This window comes from Theropithecus gelada, chromosome 16, assembly GCF_003255815.1.
Source record: "Theropithecus gelada isolate Dixy chromosome 16, Tgel_1.0, whole genome shotgun sequence".
Taxonomy (NCBI): domain Eukaryota; kingdom Metazoa; phylum Chordata; class Mammalia; order Primates; family Cercopithecidae; genus Theropithecus; species Theropithecus gelada.
Window position 1 is genome coordinate 9,173,877 of NC_037684.1, and position 17,178 is coordinate 9,191,054.

The 17,178-nt window shown below is 46.4% G+C and overlaps 1 protein-coding gene across 3 annotated transcripts in view; it reads left to right on the forward strand.

Annotated features, from left to right (window-relative positions):
- UNC45B (unc-45 myosin chaperone B) overlaps window positions 1-16,912 on the forward strand; it is a 39,798-nt gene extending 22,886 nt beyond the window's left edge. For all 3 annotated transcript variants that reach the window (XM_025362841.1, XM_025362842.1, XM_025362843.1), the window contains 7 exons: window positions 2,237-2,364; window positions 3,974-4,040; window positions 5,032-5,145; window positions 5,514-5,629; window positions 8,699-8,816; window positions 11,596-11,751; window positions 14,963-16,912. In XM_025362841.1, the coding sequence (XP_025218626.1) occupies window positions 2,237-2,364; window positions 3,974-4,040; window positions 5,032-5,145; window positions 5,514-5,629; window positions 8,699-8,816; window positions 11,596-11,751; window positions 14,963-15,223 (960 nt within the window). In that variant the 3' untranslated portion in view covers window positions 15,224-16,912. The remainder of the gene's footprint in view (window positions 1-2,236; window positions 2,365-3,973; window positions 4,041-5,031; window positions 5,146-5,513; window positions 5,630-8,698; window positions 8,817-11,595; window positions 11,752-14,962) is intronic.
- Window positions 16,913-17,178: the final 266 nt, after the last annotated feature.

Here is a 17,178-nt window from a genome sequence, read left to right on the forward strand (position 1 = left end):
ATCTGAGAAAACAAACGGAGCTATGATGGACACTTTGCAATTTGTGTTATTGATTTTATGGATTAAAGACAGTTTTATTTCATGTCTCCAACAGATAACAATTTGATTTTCTCAGATTTCTGGGTTTTGTGACATGGGTGCTAAGTAGGAATCATGAGAGGAGAGGCATGCTCAGCATTAGCCCAGAAGTCACGGATCCCCTGGACCCCTCGCCAACAATTCCCTGCACGTGAATATATGATTTGTGTGTGATTTGCATATGAATATATGCAAGATATAGCCAACCAATAAAATCATTTAGATTTTTTTTAACAATCAAAGTAATATAATCATGCTGCAAAACGAGTTAAAATGTGGAGAAAAGGGAATAACCACTCATGATTACATCATCTCCACATGACTGCTGTTGGCGTTTTGATGCTATGTTACCTACCAGGGGCTTTTTTTCCATGTATCTTTTTTCTTTTCACAGTTACAATCAGAATATATTTATCATTTTGCGCCTGATTTTGGAAAAATATGTTTTCCACATTGCCATCTCATTCTCTGAATCATTTTTATTGTATTTATTTTTTGAGGCAGAGTCTGGCTCTGTCACCCAGGCTGGATTGCAGTAGTGAGATCTAGGCTCACTGCAACCTCTGCCTCCCAGGTTCAAGTGATTATCCTGCCTCAGCCTCCTGAGTAGCTGGAATTACAGGCACGCACCACGACTCCCAGCTAATTTTTGTGTTTTTAGTAGAGACAGGGTTTCACCATATTTGCCAGGCTGGTCTTGAACTCCTGACCTCAAGTGATCCCCCCACCTCGGCCTCCTAAAGTGCTGGGAATCCAGGCACGAGTCACCGCACCCGGCCTCTGAATCATTTTTGAAAGCTGGATGATGTTTCATCCAGGCAAGGGTGCAGAACGTGTGCTGTGGCTATGAAGTTCCAATGTGGCTTCCAGGGCTTGCCCAGGGTTGTCAGCCCCTTCCCCACCACTCCCCACTCTGAGAATTGTCTGTAGGGACTCTTTAACCCTGGGTTGACTTTGGGTTTCCAGCAAACCCAATCTATTGTTATGGCGGCTTCATCCACTGTGTCCTTTCTCTCCTGCCTATACCCTCTACCTCCCCTCCCACCCCAGCCTTTTCCAAGAAAAACAATATATGCATCATTTAGTCTTTTGGATTATCCTTCTTTTATTTCATTCCTCTGTGAATGAGAGAACCTTTGGGACTGGTTTTCTATGGTATCAGCTTCTCAGGCTCTGTCTTGGGATTAGGGAAGGCAAGGAAGAAAAGAGACAGTGACACATGACAGCAGAGCGTGTGCTATATATCCCTTGGCAGTTGTTTGGGAAGAGGGAATCTGGAGAAGTGTCTTAGTTTCCTATTGTTTCTAGAACACATTGCCACAAGCACTGTGACCTAAAACAACACGATTTTTACTTTTTTTATTTTTGAGACTGAGTCTCCCTCTGTTACCCTGGTGGAGTGCAGTGGTGCAATCTTGGCTCACTGCAACCTCCGCTTCCTGGGCTCAAGCAATTCTCCTGCTTCATCCTCCTGAGTAACTGGGATTACAGACATGCTCCACCATGCCCAGCTAATTTTTGTATTTTTAGTAGAGACAGGGTTTCGCCATGTTGCCCAGGCTGGTCTCGAACTCCCAGGCTCAAGTGATCCACCCACCTCGGCCTCCCAAAGTGCTGGGATTACAGACGTGAGCCACCGCGCCTGGCCCAGTTTTAAAAATCTTAGAGTTCTGGAGGTCAAGAGTCCTAAAATGAGTCTCACTTGGCTAAAGTCAAGGTGTTAGCAGAGCTGGTTTCTTCGGGTGGCTCTAAGGGAGAATCATTTTGTTGCCTTTTTCAGCTTCTAGAGGCTACCTACATGCTTTGGCTGGTGACCTTGAACCACTCCGACCTCACTTCCATTCCATTGTCACATCTCCTAGTGCTAACTCTGATCTTCCTGCCTCCCTCTGATAAAGATCCTGGTGATTATATTGGGCCCACATAGAAATCTAGGCTTACCTCTCCATCTCAAAATCCTTGACTTAATTGTGTCTACAAAATCCCTTTTACCATGTAAGGTCCCACATTCACAGGTTCCAGAGATTAGGCTGTGGACATCTTTGGAGGCCGTTATTCAACCGACCCCGAGAATTCAGAAATGCACCATCTTTGGTTCCAATTCAGATTGGCCTAGCACCCAGGACCCTCTTACATTGCCATCTTTTCATCTCCCCAGGACAAAAAGGACTTTATAGATCTGCGGGTGAAGCGGCTTCTGAAGGCAGGTGTCATCTCTGCTCTGGCTTGCATGGTGAAAGCAGATAGTGCCATCCTCACCGACCAGACCAAGGAGCTGCTGGCCAGGTGGGGCTGCAGTGGACCAAGGCTTGGAACTAGGGCTGAGGGCTGAGGGGCCTGGAGTGTAGCATGCTGGGCAGGGAGATAGAAATGCTGGAGGCCTAAATGAGATAAGATATTGGGAAAGCCTGGAGAAAGGTCTGAGGGGATCAGCTTTGAAAAGTGACATGGGACCAGGGGTGGTGGCTCATGCCTATAATCCCAGGGCTTTGGGAGGCCGAGGTGGGAGGCTTGCTTGAGTCCAGGAATTCAAGACTAGTTTGGGAAACATACTGAGATCCCATCTGTACAAAAAATTTTAAAATTAGCCTGGCCTGCTGGTGTGCACCTGTACTCCCAGCTACTTGGGAGGCTAAGGCAGGAGGATCACTTGAGCCCAGGAATTCAAGGCTGCAGTGAATGATGATGGTACCACTGCACTCCAGCCTGGGCAACAGAGCAAGGTCCTGTCTCTATACAACAGAGGAAAGAAAGAAAGAAAGAGAGAAAGAGAGAGAGAGAGAGAGAGAAAGAAAGAGAGAGAGAGAGAGGGAGGAAGGGAGGGAGGGAGGAAAGAAAAGAAAGAGAGAGAGAGGAAGGAAGGGAGGGAGGAAGGAAAAAAGGAAGGAGGGAAGGGAAAAGAAGAAGAAAGGAAGGAGAAAGAAGAAATAAAGAAAGAGAGAAAGAAAGAGGTAGAAAGGAGGGAAGGAAGGAAGGAAGGAGAGAGAGAGAGAAAGGAAAGAAAGGACAGAAAGAAAGAAGAAAGAAAAGAAAGAGGGAAACGAATGAAGAAAGAAAGGAAGGAAGAAGGAAAGAAAGAGGGAAAGAAGGAAAGGAAGGAAGAGAAGTGACATGGTGGGCAGGTCATCACAGGTGGAAGTTTGCATCAGGAGAAAGGAGGCCACTGTTCCTTCCTGTTACCTTGTTCCCAGAGGTTAAAGGCACAGTCTCTGTGCAGTCTGGCCAGGGAGGCAGGCAAGATCACAGCTACAGTCCGATGCAATGGGTGCCATGATGTGGGAAGCACAAAGGGCTGGTTGGAGCACAAGCAGTGTCCCCCAACCAGCCAGACTGGAGGGGAAGTGGGTGGGCAGCTGGTAAGGTCTTCTGGGGGATGTGACAACTCAATCAAGCTCTGAAGGAAGGAAAGGAGCCACCTAAATGCAGGAGAGGGAAGGTTCCAGGCAGAGATAATAGCATCTGCAGTGACACCGAGGATGGCGAGAGAATGAGTGAATTTGGGGTTCTCCTGCAATATGTCTGGGGCAGGGAATGCACAGGAGGGGCTGGTGCTAGATGAGACAAGAGAGGAGGCCAGAGCCAGATCATGGAGGCCCTGGGGCACATCTATGTTGAAAAGTTTCTCCTGGGTGGTTGTGTCCCTAAATAGGGATAGCGAGGGCGCTCTTTGCAGCCTCACTTGGCCTTAATTCCTTCCCAGACAATTATTTCCATGAGGTCATCTTCCCAAGGTGGCTAATTCTGGGGCACAGGCACACAAGTGGCACTTTCCATGGTCTCCCTCTTCATCCCAGGATTTCACTGGCTCCGACTGACTGGCCTGCTGCTGCTGCTGCTGCTGCCTGGGAAGGTGTGACGGTGCATTAAATGTTCTCCTTTCTCCTCGGTCCCACAGGGTATTCCTGGCACTGTGTGACAACCCAAAGGACCGAGGCACCATTGTGGCTCAAGGTGGTGGCAAGGTAACTGGGCAGGACATGGTCCGTGCCATCCTAGAAGGTGCCTTCGTGCATGCTCTTTGCCCAGCCCAAGAATAATGTACCCTCTGCCCCAACTCAACTTCCTGGAATACGGCCACCACTTATCTGTGCTGTCTGTGCTCAGAGCCCCAAGCCAATTTCTGCTTGACTTTATGCTATGAGGGTATGTACTTTGGAATCCCATCTATCCTCCTTGCTATTGGAAGGAAGCACCGTGCAAAGATAGAGACCCTGGACTTTGATGTAGAACACTTGTAGTTGAGTTCTTGCTCTGCCCCTTTTTGTCTGCATAACCTCAGGCAAAATACTTAATCTCTCAGCCACAGCTTCTTCATCTGTGAAATAGGGGAAAAAAATCACACTTTCACTTTGCAGACTGTCACAAGAATTAGAGAAAATATAGAAAGTATTGGTTCATGGTAGGTGCTCAATAGATGTCTGATGTTAAGATTGGGTTTGGCTGAAACTCCATCTCTATTAAAAATACAAAAATTAGCTGGGCGTGGTAGCGTGCGCCTGTAATCTCAGCTACTCAGGAACCTGAGGCAAGAGACTTGCTTGAACCCAGGAGGCAGAGGTTGCAACAAGCTGAGATCATACCATTGCCGTCCAGCCTGGGCAGCAAGAGTGAAACTCTGTCTCAAAGAAACAAAACAAAAACAAACAAACAAAAAGATTGGGTTTGGCTTGGGCAGAAAGTAAAAAATTTGTTGATTGAATTATTTATTTTTCCAAAAGCTGAAGGAACATTTAGGTGGGTGGGAGGAAGTTGGGCAAAGACCTGGATGTGCACTGGGAACGAAGGGGAGTGAATATGTGATTAAGGATTTAATTGTTTTCCATGATGTGCAAGGGCTGATTATATGGCAGAGTCTTCCTGGACCGGGACAGACAGACAGCACCTGGAGCAGGAGGATAGGAGGGAAGCCTCTGGATGTCTGTGACTAAGTAGTGACCTTGCCCTTTCTTACAGGCCCTGATTCCCCTGGCTTTGGAGGGCACAGATGTGGGCAAGGTGAAGGCAGCCCACGCTCTAGCAAAGATCGCTGCTGTCTCCAATCCGGACATTGCTTTCCCTGGGGAGCGGGTAGGTGCTTGGGTAGATGGGATAGGGCAATGGGAGGGGTCTCCTCTGCTCCTAGAGGCCTTTCCCCTCGTCACTATACCTCCAGCCTGGGAGAGGAGCATGGTACTGTCACAGGAAGAAGGGTGCTGCATTGGAGGCACCTGGATTCCAGGCCTGGTTCTACCCCTGACAAACAGGATTGCCCTTTCCAAAATTCCGTTATCCTGTCTATAAAGAAAATAATCCTGCCTGTCAGGATCATTGCGAGGATTAAATCAGACAATGTACGAGAAAGTGTTTTGGAAACTTTGCAGCTGGGCACCTGTAAATGTAAGGCACTCAGGGAACAAAGTCCTCACCTGACCAAACCCTTGACCCCTCCCCAACAGGTGTATGAGGTGGTGCGGCCCCTCGTAAGCCTCTTGGACACACAGAGGGATGGGCTTCAGAACTATGAGGCTCTCCTAGGCCTCACCAACCTGTCTGGGCGGAGTGACAAACTCCGGTGAGTGTGGTGAGTGTGGCAGGGGTGGAGAGAGGTGGCTCAAAAAGTGTTTGTTTGAAATTTCACATAATGTGCTGAGAATGCTCTTCTCAGAAGACAACATCAAAGGCAAGGTGTGGGATTTGAGTTAGCACTTAGTAAACCACACAGTGAATATACCAAAGCCAAAAGATGCTGTAAGGCTTTTTTTTTAATCTGAGTCTCACTCTGTTGCCCAGGCTGGAGTGCAGTGGCGCCATCTCAGCTCACCGCACCCTCCACCTCCAGGGCTCAAACTATTTTCCTGCCTCAGCCTCTCGGGTAGCTAGGACTACAGGAGTGTGCCACCATACCCAGCTAATTTTTGTATTTTTAGTAGAGACAGGGTTTCCCCATGTTGGCCAAACTGGTCTCAAACTCGTGACCTCAGGTGATCTGCCCGCCTTGGTCTCCCAAAGTGTGGGATTACAGGTGTGAGCCACTGCACCCAGCCAGCACTTCTTTCTAAAGTAGTAATGATCACCATTCTAACTGGTGTGAGATGGTATCTCATTGTGGTTTTGATTTGCATTTCTCTGATAACCAGTGATGATGAGCATTTTTTCACATGTCTGTTGGCTGCATAAATGTCTTCTTTTGAGAAGTGTCTGTTCATATCCTTTGCCCACTTTTTGATGGGGTTGTTTTTATCTTGTAAATTTGTTTAAGTTCTTTGTAGATTCTGGATATTAGCCCTTTGTCAGATGGGTAGATTGCAAAATTTTTCTACCATTCTGTAGGTTGCCTGTTCACTCCAATGATAGTTTCTTTTGCTGTGCAGAAGCTCTTTGGTTTAATTAGATCCCATTTGTCTATTTTGGCTTTTGTTGCCATTGCTTTTGGTGTTTTAGTCATGGAGTCTTTGCCCATGCCTATTTCCTGAATGGTATTGCCTAGGTTTTCTTCTAGGGTTTTTATGGTTTTAGGTCTTACATTTAAGTCTTAATCCATCTTGAGTTAATTTTTGTATAAGGTGTAAGGAAGGGATCCAGTTTCAGCTTTCTACATATGGCTAGCCAGTTTTGCCAGCACTATTTATTAAATAGGGAATCCTTTCCTCATTTCTTGTTTGTCAAATGTTATAGTTGTGTGGTGTTGTTTCTGAGGCCTCTGTTCTGTTTCATTGGTCTATGTGTCTGTTTCAGTACCAGTATCATGCTGTTTTGGTTACTGTAGACTTGTAGTATAGTTTGAAGTCTGATAGAGTGATGTCTCCAGCTTTGTTCTTTTTGCTTAGGATTGTCTTGGCTATGCCTGCTCTTTTTTGGTTCCATATGAACTTTAGAGTAGTTTTTTCCAATTCTCTTAAGAATTGGGGATGGCACTGAGTCTATAAATTATCTTGGGCAGTATGGCCATTTTCACAATATTGATTCTTCCTAGCCATGAGCATGGAATGTTCTTCCATTTGTTTGTGTCCTCTTTTATTTTGTTGAGCAGTGGTTTGTAGTTCTCCTTGAAGAGGTCCTTCACATCCCTTGTAAGTTGGATTCCTAGGTATTTTATTCTCTTTGTAGCAATTGTGAATGGGAGTTCACTAATGATTTGTCTCTCAAGGATCCAGAACTAGAAATACCATTTGACCCAGCAATCCCATTACCGGATATATACCCGAAGGATTATAAATCATGCTACTATAAAGACACATGCATGGCTGGGAGTGGTGGCTCACACCTGTAATCCCAGCACTTTGGGAGGCCAAGGCAGGTGGATCACGAAGTCAGGAGATCGAGACAACCCTGGCTAACATGGTGAAATCCTGTCTCTACTAAAAATACAAAAAAATTAGCCGGGCGTGGTGGTGGGCGCCTGTAGTCCCAGCTACTCGGGAGGCTGAGGCAGGAGAATGGTGTGAACCCAGGAGGCAGAGCTTGCAGTGAGCCGAGATTGCACCACTGCACTCCAGCCTGGGCAACAGAGCGAGACTCCGTCTCAAAAAAAAAAAAAAAAAAAAAAAAAAAGACACATGCACACGTATGTTTGTTGCAGCACCATTCACAATAGCAAAGACTTGGAACCAACCCAAATGTCCATCAGTGATAGACTGGATTAAGAAAATGTGGCACATATACACTGTGGAATACTATGCAGCCATAAAAAAGGATGAGTTCATGTCCTTTGCAGGGACATAGATGAAGCTGGAAACCATCATTCTGAGCAAACTGTCATAAGGACAGAAAACCAAACACTGCACTTTCTCATTGATAGGTGGGAGTTGAACAATGAGAACACATGGACATAGGGAAGGGAACATCACACACTGGGGCCTGTTGTGGGGTGGGGAGCTGGGGGAGGGATAGCATTAGGAGAAATACCCTAATGTAAATGATAAGTTGATGGGTGCAGCAAGCCAACATGGCACATGTATACCTATGTAACAAACCTGCACGTTGTGCACATGTACCCTAGAATTTAAAGTATTTAAAAAAAAAAAGATATCCAGGTGGATAGTGGGATAAAATGTATTCCTCTGTGGAAGCAGGAGTATGTCAGCATGTACTGGGTTGTGATTCTTTTGGTTGCCAGTAGCAGAAAACTCAACTATAACAGGCCTAAGCATAAAGGAAATTTATTGGCTCATGTAGAGAAGAAGTCTGGGGTAGCAAGATTCAGGTGTGGCTTGACGCAGGGCTTACAAAGCTGACTTAGATTCCTGTTCTCTCTGTCTCTCCTCTCCTTTCTGTATTGTTTTAATTCTCAATGGGCTTTTCTGCTCTCTCATGGTTGTGAGGGCAGCTCGGGCCTTTACATCTTCTTGGATCTATATCCAGGATGAGAGAGAATTTCTTTACTGCAATAATATAGAGGCTCTCCAGTTGGGTGACATCCAGAACCCACTGCTGTGGCCAAGACGCCATGCTATATCATTTAGTTTAGGCCCATGGTGCCCCTCCTAGAACGGGGGGCTGTTTGATGCCACATAAACCATGCTGGCTGAGGGTGTGGGAAGGATAGCACCAGAATGGAAGAATGGTCCCTAGATGGCCAGAAAACCCCCATGGTCACTGCAGAAGACTCAAGGGTCTGTCCTTCTCCACCCTCCTACCCTAGGCAGAAGATCTTTAAGGAGAGGGCCTTGCCGGACATCGAGAACTACATGTTTGAGAATCATGATCAGCTGCGGCAGGCGGCCACCGAGTGCATGTGCAACATGGTGCTCCACAAGGAGGTGAGGCAGGGGCTCAGGATGGAGACCCGGGCATGATCAAGGCACAGAGAGACAGGCCAGGGTCAGACCCTGGGGTGAGATCGGGGGCTGTTATGATGGCATTAAGGTAACACTTTGGGCAGAAAATCCAGGAATCCCTAAATCTTTCCTAGATTACAGTCCCCCTCCCTGTAGGGGCCCTGAGAGACAGATATATATAAAAGAAAAAATACAAAGCTAGGGCTTTGAATCCAAACCCTGGGCTAGATGAGGTGGAAGACACCATTTCCCTAAGTTACTTAGGCCTAAATAAACTTAAAACAAAGCAGGATATGAGACCAGGGCCTCTGAGAGGTCAAGGAAGGCTAGACCGCTTGCATTTATTGAAACTCCACATACATAAAAAAATGAAGAAATGCCAAATACAGTTATCAACCATTTCGGGATGTCTTAAATGTCAGCATTTAATGAACTACCACTGTTCCCATAGAAATTGCAATGCAATATAACTGTACTCATCACAGAATAATTATAGGGTTTATAAAAATAAAATGAATTCAGAACATGCTATAGGCCTCATGGTCCAGTTATGGGACAAATGATACCCATCTGGTGAATGTCTTCTTCTTCTCATCCTGTCAGAGTACTGCTGTGCCTGTAGATATAATCTTATCAGATATAACAGCAGGGTCTAAATTTGAGGCCCTTCATTAACATGAGGGCCAAGCTGAATGGCCTCCCTGGGCCCCCATATAGGGACTAGCGAGAGACCCAGTCTGTTTACCCCCAACGCCTGAACCTTAGATCTTCTCACTGTTTTAGGGGGAAAAACCTAACCCATTAAAGCCTATTAAAGGCCGAGTGCAGTGGCTCATGCCTGTAATCCCAACACTTTGGGAGGCCAAGGTGGGTGGGTCACTTGAAGTCAGGAATTCGAGACCAGCCTGGCCAATATGGTGAAACTCTGTCTTTACTAAAAGTACAAACGTTAGCCAGGCATGGTGGTGGGTGCTTGTAGTCCCAGATACTCTGGAGGCTGAGACATGAGAATTGCTTGAACTTGGGAGGCAGAGGTTACAGTGAGCCGAGATCATGCCACTGCACTCCAGCCTGGGTGACAAAGCAAGGCTTCATCTCAAACAAAAAAAAAAAAAAAAAAAAAAAAAAAAAAAGCATATTAAAGTCAGGGGGAATGAAGCTACCAGGGTCTACCAGGGAGCTGGCCTAAGGCTAGGCTGGGGGCCTGGAAGCCATGGGGGAGACAGAGAGTGTGTCCAGGGAGATGGGGTTGGGAGGCTGAGAGGTTGAGGGAGGTAATGGGAGGAGGGAGGCAACCTTTCCTATGGGAGCACCGGCTGCTACAACAACTCAAGTCAAAATGTTCAGTGGTCCCAATAGGATAGAAGTTCATTTCTTGCTCACCATGTCAAAGTCATATTTGGATTTGGATTTGATGGCTCACTTTTTTTTTTTTTTCTGAGATGGAGTCTGGCTCTGTCACCCAGGCTGGAGTGTAGTGGTGTGGTCTCGAATTACAGCAACCTCCGCCTCCTGGGCTCAAGCGATTGTCCTGCCTCAGCCTCCCGAGTAACTGGGACTACAGCGGGTGTCACCACCCCTGGCTAATTTTTTGTATTTTTAGTAGATACAGGGTTTCACCGTGTTAGCCAGGATGGTCTTGATCTCCTGACCTCATGATCTGCCCGCCTTGGCCTCCCAAAGTGCTGGGATTACAGGCGTGAGCCACTGCGCCCAGCCGGGTGGCTCACTTTCAAGCTGACTCAGGGATCCAGGCTTCTTTGATCATCAAGAACTGCCTTCTCCTCTGCCACACTGGGAGTGGATTCCACTCTGATGGTGAATGGGGAGACAGACCGAGGGAGAGGTGCCTAAAAGTGACACACATCACTTCCGCTCATGTTCCATCTATGAGAACTAGGCCACCACCACATCGAGATGTGAGAAATGGGGGAATGTAGTCCATGTAAGGGCAGCTGCTTCCCAGAAACAACTGTATCCCATGAGAAGGGGCCATGCTGACCCGTCTGATATATGGTGACCTCTGCCATGCTCTCACCTCCGATGACCACTACTCCAGTTTCAGGGAGATGAAGATAGAGGGTCACACCTGGGAAGCTGTGATCTTGGTCCCCTTTTGGAGTTCCACTTCTAAGAAACCTGGCCCAGTAGAATGCTCTGAGACTTGACCACCTAGATTTTACAGTAGTGCAGAGGGTTGAGGATGAGATGCTGTGAGGGGTTAATGTCAGGGTACTGGTCCCCTGGAAGCTCTTCTCCTGGTTTTCAGATCCTTGGGAAGCCTCATCTCTCACCTGGTGGAGACGGCACTGTAGCTTTCTAATACTGAGCAAACCACCTAATTGTTCCCTGCTTCTGCCCCAGTCCCTGCAAAATCATTTTATGGAAGACCCTGAAGGCCCATCCATTGTGGGAGAAACCTTCCAAGCTTCCCCAAAGCGATGGGAAATACAGTTCCTCAGGCATCATCTACCCTGCAGGAGTCTGCGCCTGCCTCCTTCCCCTGCTGTGGAGGCTGAATGCAAACAAAGGTGGTGAAGCACGCTAGATGGGGAATTCTTTGTTTTCTTTATTTGGAAGAATTTGTAGCCCCTTCATTCAACCAATCGGGGAAGACTTCTTGGGGGAGGTAGCATGAGTGAGCTGCTCAGAGGGAAACGCTAAGGGATCTTGGGTTGGAGAACTTCAGATGTATCTTACCCTCTTCAGGCTGGGCAGATTGGGGACAGTTTTCTCTGAGCCATGTTCCTGCCTCCCACAGGTACAGGAAAGGTTCTTGGCTGATGGGAACGACCGGCTGAAGCTGGTGGTGCTGCTCTGCGGGGAGGATGATGATAAGGTGCAGAATGCGGCTGCAGGGGCTCTGGCCATGCTGACAGCAGCACACAAGAAACTGTGCCTCAAGATGACTCAAGTGGTAAGAGCTGGCCCTGGGGATAGGAAGGGTTGGATGGGCTCCAGGGAATCTCCCCACTCACAGACCACACTGGATGATCCTTTGGGGAGACCAGCTCCTAAAGAAACCTCTCACAGCCGCCAGGCATCCGTTCTTACTGCCTAAGGAAAGGAGTATCTATTCCCTTCAGTGCCTTACATTCATTATTTGGTCTTCCCAAGTGTGCTAGCTCAACCCCTCCCACTGGAGTTTCACCCATTGCCTTTAGAGGTGCATATACCTCATTGCTTAAGAACAACAGCAATGCTAATCACTGCCGTGGAGCTCCAGAGCTTCCCAAGAGAAGCACGGTTGTGGTTGGGATGCCATAAGGAACTTACGGTTTGGCAAAAAAGCTGCAGATTCTCTTAAGTGGACACAATGACCAGCTCCTATGAGACTGTTTCCATTGCAGCAGGTGTAATGGAAATGATCTCTGTATAGTCACAAACGTGGGAGTGCACAATGAAACTTTCCTTATTTTACCAAACTGAAGAGTTTGTGGGCACTCATCTCTCCCCATGGTGAAAAATGTGGACATCTCAATTCAAAGGTGTTCATGTCTGGTTTAAAGGCAGGCTCTTTTAGATAGTCAGTGTAAGGTGTGTATGTATCAGCGGGTGTGTTCTCTAAGTTCCGAGGGGAGTTATGTTGTCCTGGCATCTGACAAGGGTGTATCTGTTGAATGTAGTTCATCCTGCATGGTCTTTGGACTTCAACCTCTTTCCCTAAGGCAAGCTTCTCAAAACTGTAATGTGTTTAAGAATCACCTAGGCAACTTGTTAAAACAGTTTCCCCATGTGTTCTGATTTAGTAGATTGGGGGTGGGATGCTAACAGCTTGGGGACCACACTTTGAAACCACTGCCCTAAAGCAGCCTCTTCTGGTGTTACTGGGCACATAACTCTTGTAAGTCCTCACAGGACCCTCTGTGACTCCTTGCACTTACTGAGTGCCAGTTGTTGCCCTAAGTGTTTACATTTATTAAGTCATTTAATCATCCAAACCACCCTGTGAGGTGGATATTATTATTATCATCATCCCTATTTAACAAATGAGGAAACTGAGGTGCAGAAAAGCAACTAGACCAAGGCCACACAGCCTGTTAGTTGGGAAGGGATTGGAACCCTTCAGGATTGCCAACCCACTCCCGTCCACTTCTTCGTTCTTCCTTGCGGTGCTCAGAAATCTTGGCTGCATTTTTGTTCTGACACGGGGCTTCCTGGGGACTCTGTGAAGCTGCTCAGACTCATCTTTTGTGCCACCCCATGGCCATGTTGGATGCTGGACATCTCTACAGTCTCATGTCATCTGGGCTATGCCCTGGGCTATGCTTCCTGCCCTGGAATCCCATCCTTGTTGAGTTTCTATCACTGCTTCCTTTGACCCTTGGTGACTCATCCCAGGGACTGATGGGCCCGGGACCCATTATCAGTTACACCTCAGCATAGAAACTTTCCAGCCTAGAACCGTGCCACAGCTAGCTGAGTTTTCATGTTCTTTCCTTGGAAGGACATTCAGTGCAGAGTTTACAAAAGTTGGGTTAGATGCTCAAAAGCCAAGAATTTGCCTTTTCTTCCCCCTGCATCTGTCTCCCCATGTGCTTGTGGAAAGCGAGCCCTGCTGACAAATGCCAGGTGAGGGTAACAGGTGCAAAGAAGCTCAAGGGAAAACCTTTGCCTTGGTGTTTTTTTTAAAATTTATTTTTATTTTTATTTATTTATTGTTTGAGACAGGGTCTTGCTCTTTTGCCGAGGTTGGAGTGCAGTGGTACAATCTTGGCTCACTGCAACTTCCACCTCCTGGGTTCAAGCGATTCTCCTGCCTCAGCTTTCCTAGTAGCTGGGATTACAGGCGTGTGCCACCATGCCTGGCAAATTTTTGTATTTTTAGTAGAGAGGGGGTTTCCTCATGTTGGCCAGGCTGGTCTTGAATTCCTGACCTCATGCTCCACCTGCCTTAGCCTCCCAAAGTGCTGGGATTACAGGCATGAGCCACCGCACCCGGCCTGGATTGGTGTCTTAAATCATCACCTACTTGCCCTGTATCCATTTCTACTTGTTGAGCACTTACTGTGCTCCAGCCCCCATGCTAAGCTCTTTCCATGTATTATCTCATTAAATCACCACAATGTTAGAGGTAGGTGTAGAAGATGACCCTGAGGCTTACAGAGGTTAAATAACTTAGCTGAGGCCATGTAGTTGGTAAGTGGCTGAGCTGGGACCTGAACACTGGCCTCTCTGACTCCAAATCCCCATGCTGATGACCATTCTACTCTGCTGCCCCAAGTATATCTGTTGAATGATACGGGAGTAAAGCCTCCTGGTTCTATTCTCAGCATTATCTCTGTCTCCTGGGATGATCAGAGGGGTCTAGAGTCCTACCTTCCCAAGAACAGTAGTTGGGTTGCTTCATAGCTGGGAATGGAGAAGAATGGAAGTGAGGATACATTTGACTCTTGTGTTGATTCCAGTTAAAGACAGGGCTGGGGGAGAGCATGTCTGCATGTCTAGAGCTGATGTCTCAAAGGGCACCTGGTTTGGCAGAAGCAGGCATTGCCCATGTGCCCAGGGTGAGAATCCTCCTTTTGAACACTCTGCATCCCTGTTCTTCTCAGGTTTGCAGTGGGTCTGACCCTTTGCTTCTTAAGCTGCTTAAGAAATAAATGGATTTGGAATATGAATCCTCTACTATTTCCAGATGCGTGACCATAGCTAAGTTATGCTGATTCCTTTAATTATTTTGTTTTAGCTCATTTTCTGTTGCTATAACAGAATACCTGAGACTAGGTAAAAGAAAAGAGGTTTATTTTGGCTCACAGCTCAGAAGGCTGGGAAGTCCAAGATCAGACAGCATCATCTGATTTGCTTTTGGTGAAGGTCTTATGCTGTGTCATAGCATGATTTAGAAGCAGAAGGGGAAATGTGTGTGTGTGAAAAGGATAAAACACAAGAGGTGGCAACCAGATGACTGGCTATCATGGTTACTAATCTAGTCTCTTGAGAGTGAGAACTCACTGCTGCAAGAATTGACACATTCCTGTGACACAGCATTAATTCCTCTTAATGACCTAATCACCTCTTAAAGGCCCCACCTCCCAACATTGCCACACCAGGGACCCACATTTCCAACACATGAACTCTGGGGACACTCTCAAACTTAGCACCCTCCTTACCTTTTTTCCTGCCTCCAGACAACCCAGTGGTTGGAGATCCTCCAGCGGCTTTGCCTGCACGACCAGCTGTCTGTCCAACACCGGGGCCTGGTCATCGCCTACAACCTACTGGCAGCCGATGCTGAGCTGGCCAAAAAGCTGGTGGAGAGTGAGCTGCTGGAGATCCTGACTGTGGTGGGCAAACAGGAGCCAGATGAGAAGAAGGCAGAAGTGGTTCAGACAGCCCGAGAATGTCTCATCAAGTGCATGGATTATGGCTTCATTAAACCAGTGTCTTAGACAGGGACCCTCAGGGATGCTGGGAGTGGTCCTGTACTGTGCAGAGTCCTGGGTTGGGTTCTCCTGGAGTGTCAGGTCATCTAGGGATCATAGCAGTGACAAGGAAGTCTCAATATAAAGGAAAGACTTGACCGTTCCCTGAGTTGTGAATCTTCTCCTTTGTCCTGACAGAGTTTGGATGTTTCATTCTCTCTCTTGCTTCCTATCTCCTTACATCTGTCAAGTTTCAGAAATTCCAAGAATAATTTTCATCCATGATTAGAACATAGGTTGGATCATTCTTTTTGTACCCATTTTGAAGGCCAGGATAATAGGTTGAAGTTCTTTATATTTTGGAAAATGGATTTTGTGGTAAGGTAGGAACTAACGAGTGTGTGCATATAAAGGTTAATGCTGTTGTATTTGGATGCTGATCTGTGCTGTTTTCATGACCTCTCTCCCACACTATTTGAATCAGTCTGTTCGGAACGGTGTGTTTCACCTTCAGTGCTCTGTCCCAGCCCTATGCCCATTCCCATCACTTCACTGTGATGGAAATAGAGTTTATGTTCAACAGTGAGACATGACCTCTGCAATTTGCTTGGGAAAGTCTTTCAAGCAAGACGGACATGATGAATACAAATAAGATCATCTTCAAACAAAAAATAAATAATTCATTGGCTCATGTATCTTGGCCATCCAGGGAAGGTCTGACATTGTTAGATCCAGAGTTTCAAATGTCATCACCATGGATGTGTCTTTTTCTCTCTCTCATTTTCTCTCCCCATATCTTGTCTTTTATTTATTATAAGTTGATCTCATTCCCTGGCGGGCTCTCTCCCTGTGATAGGAAAGAGAGTCCCCAGCAGCCCCAGGCTTACATAGCTATTATAGTTCATTATGGAAGAGAAGAGAGAAGAGCACTCTCAATAACTCAGCAAAGTTCCCAGGAATGACTCTGATATGTCTATGTCTCAGGTCACATTTCCATCTATGAACCAATCATATTCAGAGGTGGAATGCTAATTGGCCAGGCCTGGGTCATATATACAAGTCTAGGTTAAGAAGGAGCTTCATCCCTGTCCAATTGACATGGACTGATTAGGGGTATTAATGGAAGAGGTGTGCCACCACAAGAGAATGTACCCTGGGCAGATCAAAGAACATGTTCTGTATGTCAGGCTTGGCCACAAAAGAATGACACAAGTACTATGCCGTAGATCAGAACCTCTCTTTTAATACTGCCTTTTTAGCATGGTTGAGATAGCTAAGATCTAGTACTGTCACTCAGGTATGTCCCAATTCTACCTACATTTATTGAAGGGTCAACAGTTCTGATCTCAGCATTGGGTAAAGGGTGGGACATTTAGATTTATGGTCCTTGGTGAAAACAATTTACAACGTTCTGTTGTGTAGTAAGTGTAAGTGTACATATGCCTGGAAAAGAGACAAACTATCAGAAAGTTGCACTGTTGCGGTATGGGCCAAATCCAACATAATACCCGCTATACCTCTACAGAACTAAAACCTTAGTTTCTCAGATCTTTACATACAGCCTACATTTTACTAACTCTTGCATGGGCTTGTTTCACAGCAGGAAACTATACTTATCATATCCTTATGATAGAGAATGACAACATTCAAAAAGGTGTGGCCCTTCTGAAGATATATACAACATTCATCATGAATAAATGGCATGATTTGACCCCTGTCAAATTCTTTCCTTCTTTCTTCATATGTGGGCTTGAGTGGGTGTATTTAGCTCCTTTAAACAAAACTCTTTCAGAGATAAGGCCATACTCTTACTCATTTTGACTCTCATGAGGTTACATCTGCCAGTGGCATTCAGGGCTAGTTAGATAAAGCTCATCTTGTTTGGATTGCAGGGATTTTTTTTTTTTTTTTTTTAACAGGGTCTTGCTCTGTAACCTAGGCTCAAGGGCAGTGGTGCAGTCATGGCTCACAGCAACCTTGGT